Genomic DNA, 21,311 nt, shown 5'->3' on the forward strand with positions numbered 1-21,311 from the left:
AGTAGAGGTCACTGGACAGGTGAGGGCATGCCCCATCATAGGTGTGGTGAGGTAAACTGTTCCAGCTAGCTGGAAAGAATCCAGCCCCTTCTCAGCGTTTGGGACTAACTGGCACACATTTCAAGCTCTGAATTAATAATCTGCTGAGCTGTAATAGAAAGAATGTAAGTATTTAAACGTAGAATCAGTTTTACTAAACTGAATGGGATTACTTTAACTTCCATTTTAAAAGTAATTTGATAGTTTTCAGCAGTGTGTATCAAGGTGTGTCCACCCTTGGTGATTCAGAACTTCTCAATATGGTGATGCTGCAGATCAACATAAATCTGCTTTAGTGTCAGGTGCATGGAGATCACTGAAACTACATAAGGACCTTGGTGTTACACAGAAGATACTCTGAACAGTGCCTGCAGTAGCATGTTGTGTCTGTTTGCACTGATAAACAAAGAGGAGAAAACAGACTGGCTTCTCACTTTCTTTTTCATTGTTTAAGAATATTTACATTTTTGTTTTATAGTTTTATTTCTATTTTTTAATTTTAGCTGCTTCATCTCTATAAATAAAGAAGAAATCTCAAGCGTTAGTATTTGGCAAATACATTAGCAATTGCTCTGAAATATCACTCTTTCTTGTACTTTTTTTTTCTTTTGTGGATGGTATAATAAAATAATTGGAAGAACAACATGATGTCTACATTACTCAAAAATAGCTGTTACTTTAACTGAGTGCAGAAAACAGACTGTGGTGGTGTCAGAATCTGGAACAGTCACCTGTCAGTCAGCTAACCTCAGGGTGCACTGCCTCCATCTGAGCAGACACAGCTTCTTAGCACTGTAATTCCTGAAGACTTCTCCCTCACCTGTCATTTTTTAACAGCTATTGTCCTGAATTCAGCAACCAATACTGTAATTCCCATACACACAACCACAGACAAAGTCTGACAGTCATTAATATACATGAGCTCTAAGATTTATCCTCCAGCTGACCTAAATACATCTCTACCTGTTGCATATCAGGAATCTGACAATCTTACTCGCTAGAACAGTTCTGAGGAGTTAAGCAAGTTCAGTCACTCACAACTGCAAATGATTTTCATAATTGTACGATGGAGACAGTCACACGAGACATCAGATGTCACATTCCCACTCCACGGTGGGGATTTAAAGAAGAATGAAGATTTTCTGGAGGGGGTAACCTAGACATGTAAGCAGTAGGAAGCCAAAAGCTAAAAATGTAATTTGAACCTGAGTCTTATTTCAGTCTTCAGTGTATAGATTCTTCTTCCCTAAAACATTTTATGCTCTGGCTGTGCTCTCCTGGTCATTCCCCTCCCTTTCAGCCTCCAGGGGAAGAAATAAAAAAGAAAACACATACAATTAAGGAACTAACATAGATCGGTATTTTTAGTATGCCAGGACTAAATTTTTGGCCTGGGTAACTTCAGTGGTTGTTGTGTACCCCCTCCTTTGCCAACAGCTGTTGAAGTAGCACAATATTCAGAAGGTCCGTAATGAAGGACAAGAATCCTTACCTATCAGCCACTACTGGGTGAATTATTTCACCTGTTCATTTTGCAGTTGCTGTAAACACACCTAAAATAAACATGCATCACCCCCAGCTATAGTCACCTTCCTCATGTCATTCAAATGACAGAAAGCTATAGAATCTGATTTTTTTAGAACACCTCTGTAATAGTTTGTAGACATCAACTAAAAAATAGTACGTACAATTTTGAGTTTCAATACCCCTGCCTAACAGATGAAAAAATTGAGACAAAGGCAAAATTACCTTTTCAAGATTATACAGCAAGTCAGTGGCAGAGTACAATTACAATTCAGAGCCTTCTAGTTTCTAATCCTATAATCTTATTTCCAAAATCCAGTGAGCACAACCAAATATGCTGTTTCAGTGACGGCCTGAATGCTCCACACCAGGTACCTCAAACTGGCTGTTCAGACACGTGAACTGTTTTCAGCCATAATAAACATTTGAATTGAAATTGCTTCACTTCTCAAGTCTCTGACCAGCAGCCGTACAGTCAAAGGGTTAAATTAGGAAAAAAATTTTCCTCATTGTAAGTTGTTGAAATAAGATGCTGAGTCAGGACTGTATAAAAGCTTGTCTTAGGCCAAAGGGGGAGATGAAAACTGTAATTTGTGCCTCTCTCTGCTGCACGGTAATCCCAGCCCTAAATTTCACCCATTTCTGAGCGCAGACTGTATGTCAGACCAGCCTGGCAGAGTGAACTTGTCTCAGGGTCCCACACACTGCTGAATTCAAAAAGTCTTCCCAGGTAATTAATGATTGTTGCTCCTCACCCTGGCAATTCATACTTGCAGGCGTCTCTTAACCATCTGACACTGCTCCTGGCAAGAGAACCCTTAAACTTTTGAGTACCTCCTCAGTAACCCACCAGCAAGTTTGTTTTGTACCAGTGAGCTGCCTTTTTCTGACTGAACCAAGGGGCTGGATGAACTGCTTGTGAGACAGTAAGAGCACCTGCCATCTCTCCTAAAAAGCCCAACCAACCAACACACCCTCCCTCACTTCATCTCATGCCCAATCCACAGGTCAGTCCTTACTATCCACTGGAAAAGTGGGTAGGCATGGAAATCATTGGTTTCTTTGGTCATAACACTGTTTACTTTAAAGGTGTACTAATAGCTAAACTCACAAGGTATCACAGAGGTTCACAGCACACAAGCCTTTTCTTCTGCTGGAACAAAACACACAGCACACACCTACAAATGTGTACCATTAACACTGAGAATCAGAGCTTTTAAAATCTTCAGTTCCTAAGACAGCTTAACTGTCAAAGCACGTTAAAGGCGTGAAATATTACCAAGAAATTTCTGTGCTTACATTTTACTGTCATGCACAAGCTGCGGGTATTTAGAAGGCAGAAATTCTTTTTCATGAGAGTCCAAATTTCAATCAAACCTTTTGAAGCACATCAAGTTTTCCACTACTTCAAGGTTCTTTGATTTTGAGGAGCCTTACACATTTTGAATCAATCAGTCTCTAGGTAGATGAAGCTAGTTTGTTCTCTCTCCTCCCACTGCCATTTGAATGCCACCTTAGATGGATGTGTACATTAACTAACCTGCTCCTCTCTCTCTCCAAACCCTCATTTCCAGTGATGACATAGATGAGTCAAAAGACAAATCACCCAACATATGGAAAACCAAAAATTATTGCTTCTGGAATGCTTAGCCACAGGTTTAAAGGCTTAGAGTCTCGTTGTCTACAAGCACTGAGTAAAAAGCATATTAATTATAAAAGTTACTGCAATTGTAAAGTTGTGGAATTATAACTGGGCAGAAAAAGTGTTCAAGCCATCATGCTATCCAATGTTACAGCAACTTGAAACACAGTGCTTAACCAATTTCACCTCTTTCAAGTCGGGGACACTTTTTCACAGTACTCTGGCACACTTGTAGCTGTAACAGGACAGATTTCTGAAAGTTGAGTTTGGTACCATTTGGTAAGAACTTGCAGTTCAGAGGATGATCAAACACTCCTGCCTCAAGCAGTCATATTGAGAAGTGTGAGGAATACCACTGGTGACTGAAGCAATTTTGGCTCTAATTAATGAATACCAGTCCACTAGTTGGCATTCAACGTTAAGCTTGGCTATATGACCTCTGAGGCACTACTGCTCTTATTCAACACCTGTTAGGAGTTCTTTGAACGGACACAAGAAAAGAAAAATATTCTTAAGCCTCACCTATTGATAAGAGTGAGCCTAAAGCTTTGCAGAATCTTACAGCAAATCAGATGGAATCTGAAACTGCCCACCTGAGTTTGAAACTATTGGTTCTGTTATCAACATCTTGGGTGGGGGAAGGGTGTTTAAGAAAAAACCCGCAGTGTGTTTTAGTAATGAACATCAACGGAGTTTATTTTCATTTTGCTTAATTAAACCCAAATGCACCTCAGAGTCCAGTGATTCAGCTTCACCCTTCCTAATTTAACAGCATGGTGATTTTAAGGCTTCGCGTTTAAGACTACAGGGAAGCCTGTTGTTTCCCACTTCAGCTCTCCGCATCCAAGGCCTGAAATTCCGGCAAGGGCCGTCAGGATCGCACCTCGCTCTAGCTGTTCCAAACACTGTCACGCACAGGATTTCGCGACTGGAGTCCCCCGCTGCAGGCTCCCGGTGACCGGGGGGCTCCGGGCCGGGCCGGGCCGCCCAACAGGGCGCCAGCTCTGTGCCCGCGGGCCGCCGGCCGGCGCTACCCCTTGCGCTGCTTGTGCCGGGGGTTGCTCTTGCAGCACACGTAGAGCCGCCCGCGCCGCCGCACGATGTAGCAGTCCTTGCAGCGCCTCCTCAGCGCCGTCTTCGTCTTCAGCCCGGCCGGCAGCGGCGGCCCGGGCGGCGGCGGCACGGCCAGCAGCCCGCGGGGCGCCCACCACGGCGGCGGGGCCCAGCCGGCCGCGGGCAGCCCCGCCGCCCGTCCCCACGGCGCCAGCGAGCACAGGGACGAGCGGCACAGCGAGCGCAGCGGGGCGGCCGTGGCCGCGGCCCTGACCAGGAGGGACAGCATGCTCGGCACCCTGCGGGGACAGCGCGCCGGTCAGGACACACGCACCGCTCCCGGTACCACTCCCGGTGCCGCTCCCGGTGCCGCTCCCCTCCTCCTCACCACCCACCACCCGCCGCCCCCGGCGGGGACAGCGCCCTCCGCCCGCCCCTCGCCGCCCGCTCACCCCGCGGCACGCGCCGCTCCCCGCCCGCCGCGTGTCCCCGCGCCGCCGGAAGCGCGCGCAGCAACCGGGGCGGGGCGAGGCCCGCGCCCGCCTGGCCGGGAGTCACGTGGGCGGCGCGAAGATGGCGGCGCCCGCCGCGACCTTCCGCTGGCTGCTGCCGCGGAGCCGCCCGCTGCTGTCCCGCCCGGGGCTGGCCGCCGCCGCCGCTGCCCGGCCCTACGGCGTGCGGGTCTCCGACACCGGCGAGCTGGTGACGCACACGGGGCAGGTGAGCGCGCGGGGCCCGCTGCTGCCGCCCCTGCGCCGCTCGGGGAGGGCGGCGGGCGCGTCCCGCCGGCGCCTGCGGGGAGATGCTGCGAGCCGCGAGCAGCGCGCTGGTGTAACGCGATGTAACGTGGCGGGGAGGCTCAGGTTGGGCATCAGGCGGAATTTCTTGCCGTAAGCAGCGGTTAGGTACGGGGGCAGGCCGCCCAGGGAGGCGGTGCAGCGCCCGTCCCTGGAGGTGCTCGGGAAATGGCTGGATGTGGCCTGCTTGACGTGGTGGCATTCGGTCACTGCTTGGGTTCGATCGTGTCAGAGGTCTTTTCCAACCTTATGTAGTCTTTGATTCTCCGTTCAGCGCGCCCAGTGGGAATTCACGCTCCTGGATGATCCCTACACAAGAGGTACACGCTGTTTCGGGGAAAAACAACCCAAAAACAATAACCTAAAACCCCCCTGTTAATCAGGATGAGGGTAATTGGCCATTACGGAGCGTTCCGATCCAAATCCGACCTGTGACCCAGCCCAAGAGTTGACAGGTGGAAGAGGCACCGTTTGTCAGTGCCTTGTAACTCCAGGTTACCGCTTTTCCAGTGGAGAAGCTGAGCATTGTGCAGTGCCTTGAGATGGGAGACGATGGTGGGTGTAGCTAACATGGGAAAGCTCGCTCTGTGGTTACTTAGCAGGACAGAAATAAATACAAAACCTGAATTTCTCAGTTTAGCTCACCATCTAGGTGCGTTCAAGGAATGACATTACACATTTGTGTTCATCTCTGCGATCAGGCTCTTGTTTACTGGCTTTCATTCCAGCCCTGCCACCACCAGTTTCCTTGTCTGTTGTACTTTCCAGCTTTTTTGGAAGCTAATTTTTCTGTATACTATGTGCTTGTAAGGTGATAATATTTCAAACTAAGAATGCAGTTCAAGCTACTTTTTTTCCAAGTCTTTGTGTTCTATGTTTATAGTTGTTGCTCTCTAAATAAAATCAAATTTATTTTACACTCTAGGTGTATGACGAGAAGGATTATAGAAGAGTTAGATTTGTTGGACGACAAAAGGAGGTAACTCATTCTACTGTTTTTCATGGGAGAGGGGGTAGTTTATGGGTTTTTTTCTTTACCTAATAGTAATGTCCTCAACCTCATTTTCATTAAAAAACCCCAAACAAAAAAAGCCCCAAAAAACCGCAACAAGCAAGAAACCGAATAAACCCAAACCTCACAACCTAAACCGAACAACCAACGAGCAAAAAAAAAATAAAATCCCTAACAAACAAACAAACTCTACCCAAACCAAATGGGTTTGTGTTTTTTGGGGTTTCAGTGGGGTTTTTTTTTTCACTATGGTGAAAAATTTTTTAAGGCAGCTTATAGTTGCTTCTGTCTTACCTCCCTGCTTTTGGTAAACTTGAAAAACTCAAGACTTGCTCTACATTTGTTAAGTGCTTGCATTTAGGGTGTTAGAGTTGTAGGCATTTGAACAGGTTCTCAAACACAGGTTTTATTTTAAGCATGTGTTTTAAGAAGTTGTTAGTATGTTTTTAGCACATTTATATTCAGAAAAATCTCATCATTAAATACTCTGCTGAATTGTTCATCTGTTTTTATATTGGTTTACATCTGTTTTGAAGCTTAATTTGCTTCTGTGTAGTTAAAATTCTGATTTTTACCCAAATTACATTTTTAATAAGCCTGAGAAGCATTTGCTGAAAGAGTGATGGAACAAATAAAAATAAAATGTAGACTGTTCTGAAATAGTGAAGCCTCAAATGCAAAGTCTAGTAATACCAGCGTCATCCAAGTGCAGTGCTGTAAAGGTGGCCCTTTTGCTGCTGCTTAAAATTTCACCTACCCCCACTCTGTGAAAAGTCCTTTAGCACTGAGTTTTCTCTAATGATCAAGCAGCACAGCTCCATGAGGGATCTGCTGGCCTTTGGGATAGAAATGGAATTATTTCAGATAAAATGTATTCCTCAATGCCTGAGCCTTTGAATAGTGGCTTAGTGTTAATGCTATAAATGTTTGTGTTCAGTAGGGACATTAAGTATAAGGTGTGGTAGATTTTTAAAGTAGTTTCATATAATTACTATTTTCCTAAATTAACCTGAACTAATTACACCAATTTCTGAGTTTTCATATTGAGTTTACCTTACCGTGTGATGGATACAATTTAACTCATTTTGTGTGGCAAAAGTGGGGATTCTACACATGGAATAATTAAATAAAAATGTCACTTAAAATGCTGAATTGGCTTTACTTCACAGCGGATAGTTGGCAAAGTAGGTCTCCCTCAAGTGTACTGCCAGCATCTCTGCTACTTGTGTAACTTTGTAGGAAATGCTCCTTGAGCCTGATTCTCCATGGGGCAGCAATCCCTCTAATGTGCTTTTGCCATCAGGTAATTTTCTATGTAGTATGAACATCCAAGGTTTTCAGTTCAGCCCAGTTCCTCCTTCTCCAGCAAAAACCAAGCTCTCTGTCTGCTGAGCAAGGTTTAATGCTAAGTTTTAATGGTGAAACTGGGACAAAGTTTACCTGTTAAATACTTTAAACGATCTATGCCTATTAAGAGGATTACTCTCTAGGGGCTTTGCCATTATCCCACAGTGTGTTTCAGCTGCCAATATTAGGGTTGACAGCTGTGTCTGTAGTCTGAATGTTGTCATGTTTCTGAAGAAGAAGCTCTCCTGGTGACTGTTCTTTCTTGGTCGCTTCTTCCCTTTGCCTTCAGGGGGTCCAGGTGGTTGAGTCCTGCTCGGGATCGGCCCATTCCAGCCATGGCAGCTTTCCTGTCTGGGGGACACAGCCTCTGGACTCCCCCCAAGTCAGGGGGTCTGGGCCTGCGTGCTTCAGGTGGCCAGGCCCAGGGACATGGCCTAGAGTATGTGCTTGTTGTCCCCACGGTTCTGCCAGCCTAGTTGTTAGTGACATCCATGTGTTTTAGCTAAAATCATTGGTTCTCTGTGGAGAACTGGGGATTAGTGCTTCTGGCAAGGGCCTAAAGCAGGAAGATGTTAGAAAACTGATCATGGCAACTGCTAAACTGCATCTGCCACGGTCCATCCAGGTCATCCTGCCCCTTGGTAATCCCTAAGGTCATCCTGCTCTTTTATAATCCCTAAGGTAGAGCAGGACCTATTTCAACACTGCCATTCCCACTTCAGCTCTGCCCTTTCTTTTGGGCTGGTGCAGCAGCTGAAGGTGTGAGGACGACTCACCTCAGTGCTCATCTGTTTTAAATATTTTCTCCTGTCTTCCCTCTACATCTTTGGACTGAGACCAAAGTAAATAGCCCATTGATTAATCCTTGGAGCAAGGCACATCTGGAGGTGCTGAGGGAGTCAGCGTCTTCCTGCTGAGTACTGCCATGCTTTAGTTGAAGGGTTATGTTGTAACTGCAACCACATGAGCTTGTTTTTTTGTGGTGTGTTTTCCTGGTGAATTCCTAGACTGTGTCTTGTTCAGTAGGCTGAACTACACACAAGTCTTAGCTATACAGTGGATGAGAGGTCTTTGTTTCTCTCTTTCTCCACAAGTTCCTTTTGTGGTTAAGAAGTGTTGGGATGAATGGAGTTCTTCTAATCTTGAAGCAAAGATGTATAATGGTTTTATCTCCCTCCTCCTTTAGCACAAAATGAAGGATGCACAGTTTTGAGCATTATTAAAAACAGCAGTAAAAGTTCTTGCTGTTTGGCGAAAATTACATGACTTGTGAATGCGGCCCCAGACAGTGGATGCTACCAGTGGATGCTACCAGTTTCTTTCAGTACCGGAACCTATTTTTTTGCTAGCTTTTTTTAGCTATCATCTTCTTTTGGTAAGGACAAATTCTTAGTTGGCAAAACTGACTTCCTTTACTGTAACAAAAAAATGGAGATTTTTAGGGAGACTTAATGGAAGGCTTGGTGGAAGATACTAAAGTGTTATGTACTAGTATTATATATAAAAACACTATTGTAGTTCCTAGGGATTTATGTAATGAACACATAGCTGTCTTTTTCCTAAGAATCTCATCTTTATTCCAATACCAGCATGTTTATACACAGAGCAGTACATACTGCCTCCTTTGGGTGTTCATATTATTTGATATTCATGCATGTATATCATGGCCTTTGAAAAAGGTGGCCCCTCCTGGAATATTTTGCAATGAGTTGTAGGAGTAGTTTTCTGCTCAGTGCACATTTGGAGAGTGTTGGATTACTGTAGGTCCTGCTGAGGGACAAGCTGCTCTGTCACCAGCCTGTCCAGACATGGATATGTTTTCCAGGCCATGCAGGTGTCCTCTAGGAAGAAGCCCTACTTGTCAGTGATGTGCATTTTCGGGGAGTGTGTATGATGGATTTACAGAGTGGAGTAGTGGCATTTAGAGGTTTTTCCTTTTTTCTGATGCTAAACAATTTGTCTTTCTGACTGTTGTTATGCACCACATTCATGTTTTCATGAGATTCCTGTGCAGTGATAGAATAAGGTACATGGCTAGAGGCTCTAAATTACCAGCAGTTGTTTTATCTCGTGCCTGACCTTAATTGTCTCACTATTATTTTTGAGTTTATCAGCAGAGATTCTTCTGCAATTTTTCCATGTAGTCACTAAAGCAGAATACAGTATTGGTTAAATATTTCTGTCTTGTCTACTTGCTTCTGCTCACCTCTCTGCTGAGTCTGCTGAAGCCTGAGCACTGATGTGGCCTGTATATCAGGGGAAAGGGATTACTTTTGCAGAGTTCAGTGTATACTTCCTTGATCTCTCTTATAGCAGAGCCTTAGAGATGGTGCAGGAGTTGGGAGGAAGCCTAAGCAGGAATTTCTCTAAATGGCTGTAGTGGAACTGTCTGAGGAGGCAGCAAATGGCAATTGCTTTCTGTTTGAGTGGGGATAGTATCTCAAAGTTTTCCTTTTTTCTCTTACAGGTGAACAAGAATTTTGCAATTGATTTGATAGCAGAGCAGCCTGTGAGTCAGGTTGAAAGCAGAGTGATATCGTGCGATGGTGGTGGTGGAGCTTTGGGACATCCCAAAGTATACATAAACTTGGTAATGTCATTATTCTGCATATAGCATGTTTTGCCTGTGCATTCTTTTTTGTAAGATCATCTGGTTTTTGGAATGCTAGCTTAACAAAATAAGAGGAGTAACCACCTGAGGTGCTAATTTTATTTGATGCCTGATAAAAATCAGAAGAATTAGACGGCTTCCATTTGAAGTTATAGAAATCCCTTTTTGAAATTTTGGTTTGTTTAGTAGGACAGTATTTTTTAAAAAGGAAATCAGGTGAAGTAGTAAGGGCAACCACTGAGAGCAAAAATTAACATCCTTGCTTCATTTTGGAATTCTAATTATTTAAATGCCACCATGTAGTTTGACCATACATTTGCAGTATTTTTAAGAATATGCAGTTTATTTTCAGTCCTGGAAGTTTAAGGGGAAAAGAATGAAGAAAACCAAACAAACCAACCCTTCTTTTTGTCTATGGGATTCTTGGTAGTTCTGAAGACTGAATATTTCAGTTGTGGCCAGAGAATGAATAATCAATGTTGTCTTATCCTCCTGTTGACAGTAGTGAAAATTTCCAGTGTATTCTTGTTCTAGAGAGTAAAAATACTGATGCTACATGTGATGCTACATATTCTCCTATGACCTTAGTTGATGCAGCTGTTATTTAGGTCCTATTTTCAGGTAAAGCCTGATTGCAGATGTTTTAGAATCTTTGTCTGCTCACCTAAACTTTGACATTTCCTGATGTCCAAAAGAATGTGGGGAGGGACTGGTGTCCTCAAGTGTCAGTGTTGTTATGACTCCTAACTAGAATCATAAGCATTTCTATTTTGAACAAAGTAAGAATTTTGTAATAATTGATTTTACATTATCCAAAGTCAAATGTTTGGAGGTTCTGATTTGTATACTTAGGAATGACTTCAGCCTTAACTTCTGTAGCACACTCCTGATCTTTTTATGTTGATTCGTTTGATGTGTGCCACACTCTTGAAGAATCTCTGCTTTCAGTGTTTCAAAAAAAGACTAAACTCTGTACTTCAGCAATATTGATTGGTTTTAAAAGGTGGCATAAATAAATAAGAGACAAATTGTAATTTCTTAAAGTTTTATAAAGTGAAACTAGCAGCTTTGTATTTTTATATTTTTGCAGGACAAAGAGACAAAGACCGGAACATGTGGCTACTGTGGACTCCAGTTTAAACAGAAACATCACTGAATGGTTATCCCTGTGTGCTTGCAGATTTCTGTTCAGATGTTAATGTTCAACTATAAATAAACAATATATTTAGAAAGCCCAGATTTGTGTTTATCTTAACTATGGAAAGTCCAGTCTGTTCAATTTAAAACCCAGCTTGTCAAGTATTTGAAAGCTAAATGGTATTACAATATCTGCTTTGTACTGGATTTAGTTTTTATGTCTGGCAGACTTCTTGCATGCTTAGAATTGGTGTTTGGCTGTAGATAGGTTTGGTTTGTACTGGGTAGATATGTATTTTTTCAACATTGAATGGGTTGTAATTGTTTACTGGGTGATTAATTATCCTAGGTGTTTGTCTTTTGTCACTGTGTGACACTCCTAATTGGTTCATGGTCCGGTATCTGCAGTTAGATTCACAAGTGGAAATACAAAGATAGTATGATACTCAGCATTACAACACTAACTCCTGGAAGCAAGATTGTCAGCCCTGAATTAAGTAGCTGCTCTTACTGCCTGTTTAAAAGAAGCTTCTAGTGCCTGGAATGGTAATCAGTGTGAGCTGGAGAACTACCCAAGCTGGCACGTGTGAAAGGTGAGGACTTAACCATTCGCCCTTCATTTGAAGGGGTGAGAGTGCATCTGGTTCTGCTTGGGATTCACACCCAAAGCCTGGGTGTGAATCTGTAACATCTTGTTTGCAGCTGAGATGATGACCTTAACTCACTGCAGTGCCTGGGCAGCACCATGGGTTGCAATTGTCCTCCATGGAACAGTAGTGAAAAAGAGTTGTCAGAGTAGGCATTGCTCCATTACAGGTGGTAGCTTCTGCTCCTTTATTAAGGAGGTATTTAATAAGTTAATATTAAGTATTAATTAGTATTAAGTATTTAATTAAAGGTATTTAATACCTTTAATAAGGTAATTTGACACTGAGAGCATCTACCTAGGCTGTGTGAGGCTGGTTATGGGACATATCTACCCACTTAATGTCACTTAGGTAGCATTCTGTCATGTGAGCAGGGCCTTCAAACAGGGCCTCTGTCTGGAGCAGAATGGTCTGAGTTTGGTTTGGTCTTTGCTCTGCAAAGCATTTTAAGCTGTTGTCAGTAAATTACTTTTTTTAAATGCTGGTGATGAGGCATAGTCCCAGTGAGTAATTGCTTCTTGTGTAAAGTTTAAGTAGGATTCTAAACCTGCAGTTTACATAGTTAGATTAATGTGGTTGTATCAAGTTGAACCAAATCACGTGGGCCTAAAGCTGCTTAACTTGCTTGTGTCAATTTATAGATGAAGATGGACCAACTCAGGCTTAAAGCAAGGTCTGAATGGTTCTCCCTGTAGAAGTCATGTGTTTAGAGGCTGTATTGCGTGTAAGTAACTGCATGGACACCCCTCTTTTTTCATTCACTCCACCTATAAAAGCTTTACCTCTTTCTGTCTCTTCCCCTTGCTTTTTCTCCTTTCTGTTACTGCTGGTTTCAGTGATCTTCTGGCTGTCAATTTATTCTTTGTAATGACCGAGATTTAGGAAGTACTAATTAGAGTTATGCATTGTTGTGGAGTGTAGGTTACTGAGCACTGACCTTTCTATAAGGCCAGGCTCTGTTATGAAAGTTGTAATTTTGTAATGTTAGTGCAGTGGTCAAGTTAACTTGTGTTTAAAGTAGCACCTGAGCACGTACAAAGATGGCAACAGATCCATCCATGAAACCCAGTAATTTGCAATCTGACCTTATGCAAATGATCTATCAACAGCATAAATAGGATGCCACGAACAGTCTTCTGATAAGTCTATGCTTGAACTATCAGTGTCTGTCTTGAAGCATAAATCTGGTTGCATTTTACTCTGGCTCCCTACCAGTTTGTAGGGTATTTTGGCTGGCAGAGTTCTCTCATGGTGCAATCATCTCTTCAAAGAGACCTGAAACAAATAATGGTATGCGGTCCTCTTCCTTGGACCTTTGATGTTCTAATGAATAATGTATCTGCTTGGATCACTGCTGCTCATAATAAATTAACAATGCTTAAATTGGCACAGCATCTGCTGAGGACCTAGACAAATCCCATCCCACTGGTCTGAACTATGGAATGCTGTTCTTGGATGTTCTCCCTAAAGTACTTGTGCTGTGTGAAGCTCTTGACACCCGTGAAACAACGGCCTCTGCTTTGCTCTGGTGATCTCCATAGGAAGACTTCAGACTTTGCTTCATGTCAGTTCCTGTGTGCTAGGGTCATGCATCTATGTGGGAGTGATTGTTTATAAGAAGTCTTGCACTTTGAACAATGCCATCCATGTACCTGTGGAAAGGCCAGTCTTGATTTGCAGGAAAAAGAAGTGGGGAAAAACAAGAACTAAACTTTACTGGTTTCGCCAAGGAGATGCATGTGGAAATGGATGTGTAAGGATAGACCAGAATACATCACTATCAAAGTAAGGGTAAACTAAACCAGGTAAGTATCAAAGCAGCTTTGCAGTTCTCAGGCCACAAATTCAGACTTGAAAGCAGTATGGAATAAAACTTTCAGACTTGGATTCTGTCAGTCACTGTTTTGTTCCTTATAAATAATTCATCCCAGGTTGGAACTACAGTCTCTGATTAGTGGAGTACAAACCTCTGTCACTAGGGAAATGCAAAGTACCAACACATGATAATGGTCACAACTTCATTTTTTTACCTAGCAAAACCAGATAGGCTTTTTCCTCCATTATTGGTGCATGTATTAAGGTTGGTGAAAATCACTATGTATTTAAACTTCCAAAATAAGGACCATCCATCCTTTTCCCCACATTGCTTGGTAGCTCTCTGTCCTCTAATTAAAAATTAACTGAAAGGTATTTACAAGGCAAGTTCTGTTTACAAGAGCACAAATCATTAGTATGACTATGGCACAACGTGCAAAAGCACTTTTTCTGAAATTTTTCATTTGTATGGCATCTGCTTGTGCTCTGGAAATTGCTCTTGTAAAAGTCTCCTCCAAATCAGCAAATAGTGTCCCTAAATTTCTCACCCTGAGACCTGCCATTAATACTTGCCCTTTTTATTTAATGCTCTTGCAAGTATCAGACAAAATACAGCATGCTGTAATAGCAACAGAAATGTTTGCTTTTGTAATATCCACATTGTTGGCATTGTTTAGCGTGTTCCCTGCTGGTGGTACACATTGTTTTGGGAGGCAATACTTGTAGGCTCAGAGCCAGTGCTAAAGGAGGATGTTAAAAACTTACCCCATGTTTGGTGGGCAGCTAGGAGAGCTGTAAAGTTAAGTAATATGTACGTTGTAAATGGTTAAAGGAAAACGAGAACAGAAGGCTGATAGCAGACATGACTAAGGCAGATATAGAACTCTGGATTTGCTTCAGAATCAAGCAGATGTGTTGGTCTAATGTGAGAGGGATGTGGTGGAATTGTGAAGTGGTGTAAAAAGATTGGCAAATGAAAAGATGGATGTGTTGTATTATGTAATTGTATAATAGGAAGTCAATGCAATAATTTCCAGTAATAGGCACTCAAGGGGTTGCTCTTTAGTAGCAGCTAAATTTAGCCATTTTTAAATTGGAATGCTCAGATAATGAGTTTTAACAGGGCTGTCCAATGAGCTTCCTGCAGCATTAATGCTGATTTTTTTATAAGGTTTGAAGTACTGGAGAAAGAGCACAAAAATGGCTAATGTGCCAACATTCAAAGAGGGTAAAAGGCATGACCTGGATAATTACATGTCTGTCAGTTTGACATCACTTCTGGGCAAAATAATAAGGGATCTAATTAATAATGAATTAAAGAAGTGTTGTATAATTAGTGCCAATCAACATGAGTTATAGGAAAGCCAGACCATGTCAAGTTAGCATGATGTATTTTTGATGAAATTAGGAAAAATGGTTGATGAAGCTAAAAGTGTTACTGTAATATGCTCTGATTTCTTTGAAGATTAGTGTTAGTAGTCCATATTTTGTTTCAGAAAGGAAAGTCTTGTGTAATCAATCAGTAACAGTTCACATATTCTACATGTGTTAAAGGGTAGATAATTCTTAGGTGTGTAACTGTCAGTGGAAAATGAGACTCCTTGCTGAAAGGATGCATTCTTGGACCCCTCATGGCATCCTTTCTCAGTCCTATGGCACTTAGCTTCTTAGGAGTGTCCTAAAAAAACATGTAATAGCTACTGATGGTTTGCTGAGGATTGAAAGGTCGGAGCATTGTTAAGGGAGAGGGTTCAGCAGTGATTCTGTTCACTGCCACTTAGACGGCCAAGACTAGCACAAAGCTGTATGTGTTTCAAAAATTAAATGCTGTCCATATTTATTGTAAAAAAATGTATTTCTTTGAAGTGATAATTGTATCAGCCTGATTTGCAATTTATCCTGTGTGAGTAGCAGCCCTAATAACTTCAGGTTACAGGAAATACTGACTACTGTGTTTGACTGGGGGAGTTTGTTGATCATCAAATGCTATGAATTTCCAGTCCAATTCCATGTCTTAAAAAACTTTTATGAACTTGGGAGGAATGAATAGAGCTGTGTTCAGCAGGCACATCTTTCTGAATTTTACATGAGTGCGTTTGTTACTTGAATACCGAGTCCAGTTTGAAATCTGTGGTTCATTAATTAAAATGGCTAAGTTAGAGAATGTTCAGAGAAAGCCATGGTACTAATTAAAAGAGCAGAAAATGTATTGTGTAGTGAAAGCTCTAACAAGCTTTGTCTTTGCATTTCCTTATAAATGAGGTTAAGGGAATGTCTTGATCAGGGTCTACCAGTACAAATGCAGGGAACAAAACCTTGATAATGGGATCTTTAGTCTGGCTAAAAACGATGAGCTCTAGTGGCTGGAAGCTATAGACAAGCAGATTCAGACCAGGGGAAAGAAGGCTTCACAGTGTGGGATTTACCAATTGCAGTAAATTCTGAAGCATTCCTGACTCTTTTTTTAAGCTTGGTATTTTCTAAAATGTGTATTAATTGAAACAAGACTGGAATCTGAAAACCATTATGGACTGTGTTCCAGAGGTAATTATATCCTTGCAGTGGTCCGTTCTCAGTCTTTGAAATGAAATATGTATCAGGCCAGAGATAGTGGTTCCATTGAACAGTGGTGCTGTTAAAAATGCCTTCCAGACCTTGTTCTGAATAAGATTCACGAAGGACTTGAACTTTGTTTTCCCACAAAAAGTATTCTAGTGGTCTGAGTGATGGGGACTTGAACTTTGCTGTTGCAAAATAATATTTGGCTTTGTAGCAATGTGGAAAAAGACCAAACCTCAAATCCCGATATTAATCATGATGAAGAATTGTCATCATCTGCTCAGTGTCTAACAAAGCCAGACAAACTAAAACAAAAAAAGTCAGTGCTTCAGGACATGGACAATTAGAGGACTTCAGATCTGTTCTCACTTTCTCATTTAGGAGAACATATGTGAAATCTGCACTACCTTTTGGGATGAAAATGTAAAAGGATTGTTTCCCTTCAAAATGAAGTCCCAGATTCCAAAGATTTATTGTAATTTTATTTTTGGCAGTATTGCTTTTGTGTTGCTCTTGATGCTTATACCAGATTCTGGATTGAAGAGACTTGTACTTTTCTAAGTTTTGCTAATCCATTTGAATGCCACTCTGGAATCCAGTGGCTTCTCACATTTTCCATGGCTTTGATGAAGTTGCATTCAGCAATTCCCATGCTGGATAATAGCATCTTCCTCAAGAATAGCCATGGAATAAAGTGTTTACTGTTTAATCATGAAATGTCTGATTTTTATGCCAATTAGCATAAATTAGACATCAGATTCAGGCATTTTTGACAAGCCTGAGACAATGTTAGGAAAATTTGCACTTAAAGACTTAAAGACTTAAAACATCAGTCTTTATTAATGCTAAGAACAACTGAAAAGATTTTTAAAGCATTTTAAAAGCCAAAAATAAATCCCAACACTTCCTCTCCCCTCTACCCACCTAAAAAAAGGCTCCAAAACATCCCAAGCAATGATCTTTGATAGTGATTACATTAAAGTGGTAGAAACCCCAGAAATTTTAAAAAGAGAGAAAATGTTTAACTAATTATATCCAATGGGTTGGAAAAGAGCTGATACTTACATTAAACAGTAATGAAACATGTTCTGTTCCAGTGATAAATGGAAAGGATATTAGGCATATACTCCCAGTAAAGACCTTTGGACTTGCAGGACTGGCTAACTTTGAGAATAATTGGCTGAAGACCTTCCCCTGTTACCTCCATTGATAGATCTAACCTCTTGGAACACAGGTGAGCATTCAGAAAACTGCAAGAAATATATTTAGTACAACAATATTTAAAGATGCTGTTGATGACAGCATCTTGCTGCTCATTCTGGCTGTTTGCTGCTCCATTAAAACAGTGATTGGCATCTGTTACTTCACCTCCATGAAGGTTTCTATACACTGTGTCATGTTACCTTGACTTACATTTGCTAAGATGTACAGAATGAGTTTTTACTTCTTTTGTGATTCAACCCTCAGCAATTTTTCAACACATTAAAATATTGCTAGCTACAGTGAATAAAATAACTTTGCATTAAGAACACTGCTGCTGCAGGCAGAAATAAAATAGCAGGGAGGGAACCCCTATGTATTCAAGGGAATGCATTCGCCTTCTTGGATAGCATAGTGTTGGAAACTTTGGCAGACTTGGTTGTCTGCTGTGTCCTCTAGACTTGTTGTGTCTCCTGTGCTACAGATTTGTTCTGGAGGCTTGTTCTGTTCCTCACTGTGTGACCTTGCACTTGAGTGAATGAGATTTCACTGAGCTTGGGCGTGCTCAGCTGAGTGGTTCAAATCACTTTGTAAGCAGTTCTGTCTCTGTCTTTTACATTCCTCTGCAAATTTGCATAACCAGACATGGTTTTGTGTTTCTTTCTAATTCTGGGAAACAGTTTCACTTGGTGTCAGGCCTTGTCTAATGAGAAACATCCTTGTTTGACAAGAATTTCCTCATTTAGAACAACTTTTTGTAATCTGCCACCTGCCTATTCCTAATTTCACCCAATAATAGAAATACAACAAGAGCATAATACTTTTCCTAAAACATTCAAACCTTTATGGGCCTTACATCTTACAGTATAGATTTTCCCTGATGTTCTATCTTCTATAAGTTGTGATAAATTTATGTATTTTCTTCATTCCCTATTTTTTACTTGTTTTAATATTGGTATGATTGTATGCATCATTAGCTTATGTAGTTATTTGTGACTTCGATCTCTTAAAGCCGGCTCTTATTTAAAGTTGTAAACTGACTGAAAAGTGCTGAAAACTTCAGGACAATAATAACTTTCTTTTTGTTTCTTTTTTTTTACTTTGCAAATATTGGGATGAGTGTGTTGTGTTTGTGGTGGAGGAATACCCAAACCAGGAATTATTTATTTATTCAATTAATGAAAATTGAAACTCCTCATTTTTTAGCTTGTGATTCTCTAGTTCTGTCTGAATACTTGAAAAATATGTTGCAAAACAGGAGCATTTGGGGGAAAATATGCCCCATTCCATAAAGATTGTTTTTTCTCATGTGTATTTTAAGAGTGCTTTATCAGTTCCAGTAACATTTCTGCTTATTATTTAATGAACAAAAAAATGGTGGGTTAGCACTGTTCACTTTGTTTGGTGAAGTTGATCACTTCCACATTCGAAGTTGCTGTTATGAGCTCTGTAACTCTGTATTGTTGTTGCAACTGAAAAAAAATCTCTGAAATAAAATGTGTGAATCAAGTCTGCTGTGCTGTACCCATTCAGAGAGAAACAGAGACTTTCTGTATTGAAATTGCTTGTGCTTCATCTAAGGTCAGAATTATGAATAACCTGACTTCTGATGACCTGGTGGTCGTAATCTATGACCTGTTTTCTTCTTTCAAAAAGGATACAAAACTTCATACTCCCTGAAGTATTAAGCTCAAATTCTTGTGTTGCTCAAGCAGATCGTCTTTCTAGCCAATGGCAGTTCCTTGTCATGTGGCTTATTGGTGCTTTAGTGAACTTTCATTTTGCTTGCCTATTTTTTAATTTTATATAAATCCTCTTTTAAAATTTTAATATAACCCAAGAAAAGTGTGTTTGGAAGGTAAAAAGAAGTTGATATTATAAAATTGTTGTGATCTGAATACTGGTCTTTTTCTCCATTTCTGTATTTCATGGAGTAGCTCTGCTCAGTCATCTCTTTTTGGGGTATTCCATACAATTACATGTGTGCAGGTAATATCTCAGGTAATATGTACCTTTCACCTCTTAAATATGTAATAACTGGGGCTGTGCTGCTGCCTGGCAGCTCATGATAAGTGTCCATAAGGATAACTTCTCTTAAAAATTTGCTGAACCCCATAAGCAATTTAAGGCTAAATTTGGAACCCATGTGCACAGTCAAGGGAAAAGGATGTGGGAGTACATGCTGTGTGGAATAGTCTAGTCTAAAGCTTTCATGGGTTTTGGTGTTAATGGACTAGTTAGGGTTCTGTTTATCCAGACCTCTGAAGAAGTGACCTTTCCTATGAATCATATTTGTGTAAACAGGAAAACACCCATAATTTGTAGAAAATTCCCATTTTATTTAATTTTACACTATCATCCATAGAGTATTCTGCTCTCTCTGTCTGGTGTGGTGGAGGAGATTTTTCTGATTTGTGAATCATCTAAAACAATGAAAAGAAGCATGAACTAGAATCTTAATCCATTTTGCATCTAGCTGGGTCTTATAGACTCTTAAGCTAGAATCTGCCTTTTTCCTGCATGCTAGCTTTCTTCTGAGGGCATGAATTTCTGCTGGCTTGATTAGTTGGTGGCAAAATCTTAGCAAAGGATGGACATGGCTGCTTCCCTACAGTTAGAGCACCCTTGTAATAATACAAACTTTCAAATAATGGGCACAGGCATCAGAGCTTTGGTTAAAAGAAGTATAGGATAAAACTCCTTTCTTCCTTTCCTTTAGAATTACTTGATGTAATTTAGAAGTTAGAGCTGGAAGTAATCTGTATAGTCCTCACTGAGTTGTATTAATTACACAAGGACTTCACTAAACAAATCTTTTAAGATAACTTTACAAATATATGGATACCATTCCATGTTGGTAAATCTTAAATTAGTTACAGAGCAAATATGATGCAGTACTTCCTTCATTATGAAAGGTAAGCAAACAGAACCTCATGTCATTTGAGTAAAAATATGCTGTTGTGTATTAGACATTTGGAAAAATTTGGGGGGGGGGGGGGGGGGAAGAAACCCGCAATGATTTAATACTTCTTTTTGATGGCTTGCCAGTGAAGCCAAGGAAAGTCACACTGTCAGCTCATCACTCTGAACCCCATGGTACTCTCTGAAGTGCTTCATGTATCATTCATTACAGCAGGTAGAGGGACAGTGAAATGTGGTTCACTTTAGCAGGAAACTCCTTTAGGACTGTTTGGTTAAGTGACTTAATGGCTTATTCTTAATGTTCTTTTCTTTTATCTTGAGACCTTATAACTCAAAATGACCGAAAATAATTCAAATTCTTCTTGGCAGCAGGTCACCTGTGAAATATTTTCTGTCCAACTTTATTACTTTTGAATACAAAATGGCAAGAAAAACCATGTATGTGTGTCTGGGTATATAAAAAACCTACAGATATATACATCTTATATGTACATCTATAGCTCCTTTTCATCTTCTGTACACTTATGTGGGCATTTATAATGGCAACAAAGAAAAAGTGTTTTAAATCAGATAATCTGTACCTCATTATAATATGCTCCACTTTAAAAGCACTTAAGTTTTGACATGAGCCACTGATAAGTGACATAAAAGCAGAAACAAAGGAGAATTAGAAGCAGTAGGACTTAATGGGAAAGATGTAGAGAAGCAAAGATGAGAGCTACTGAGCATTTGGGGAAAATAGGGGAGTTCAGAGGCAGAAAAATGTCTAAATTTTTTTCTGAATTCTTTTTTTGTAATATAGAAAATATCTATATATATATTACACAGAGGAATTTTTAGAAATTGTTAAATCCACATACAAATAGAAGAACATGGAAATTCTGTTTAAAATGCCTCAGAACTTCCTAGAGGGATAATTACATTCATTCTCCATATATCTTTTAAATTTCATTATCAGAAGAGAAAAAATGGACAGTGAAAATAAACATTTAATTTAGATAGAATT

General features: G+C 40.7%; 2 protein-coding genes across 2 annotated transcripts; one reads left to right on the forward strand and one right to left on the reverse strand.

Moving 5' to 3' along the window:
* Positions 1 to 3,874: 3,874 nt before the first annotated feature.
* On the reverse strand, positions 3,875 to 4,805 carry MRPL36 (mitochondrial ribosomal protein L36). The gene is made up of 2 exons (XM_064430628.1): positions 4,711 to 4,805; positions 3,875 to 4,557 (listed from the first exon to the last, which is right to left on the reverse strand). Exon 2 carries the CDS (start codon positions 4,545 to 4,547, stop codon positions 4,236 to 4,238), a length of 312 nt encoding a protein of 103 aa, XP_064286698.1. The 5' UTR covers positions 4,548 to 4,557; positions 4,711 to 4,805; the 3' UTR covers positions 3,875 to 4,235.
* On the forward strand, positions 4,784 to 11,262 carry NDUFS6 (NADH:ubiquinone oxidoreductase subunit S6). The gene is made up of 4 exons (XM_064430614.1): positions 4,784 to 4,978; positions 5,981 to 6,034; positions 9,882 to 10,004; positions 11,116 to 11,262. The coding sequence occupies exons 1-4, from the start codon at positions 4,832 to 4,834 to the stop codon at positions 11,179 to 11,181; spliced, it is 390 nt and encodes a 129-aa protein (XP_064286684.1). The 5' UTR covers positions 4,784 to 4,831; the 3' UTR covers positions 11,182 to 11,262.
* The last annotated feature ends 10,049 nt before the right edge of the window (positions 11,263 to 21,311 follow it).

The sequence above is a fragment of the Passer domesticus genome, chromosome 1, assembly GCF_036417665.1.
Source record: "Passer domesticus isolate bPasDom1 chromosome 1, bPasDom1.hap1, whole genome shotgun sequence".
NCBI lineage: Eukaryota > Metazoa > Chordata > Aves > Passeriformes > Passeridae > Passer > Passer domesticus.

Coding starts and splice junctions, on each gene's coding strand:
- NDUFS6 (XM_064430614.1), top strand. CDS start 4,832: ATGGCGGCGCCCGCCGCGACCTTCCGCTGGCTGCTGCCGCGGAGCCGC. Junction 6,035..9,881: donor TTGTTGGACGACAAAAGGAG/GTAACTCATTCT, acceptor TTTCTCTTACAG/GTGAACAAGAATTTTGCAAT. Junction 10,005..11,115: donor CCAAAGTATACATAAACTTG/GTAATGTCATTA, acceptor ATATTTTTGCAG/GACAAAGAGACAAAGACCGG.
- MRPL36 (XM_064430628.1), bottom strand. CDS start 4,547: ATGCTGTCCCTCCTGGTCAGGGCCGCGGCCACGGCCGCCCCGCTGCGC.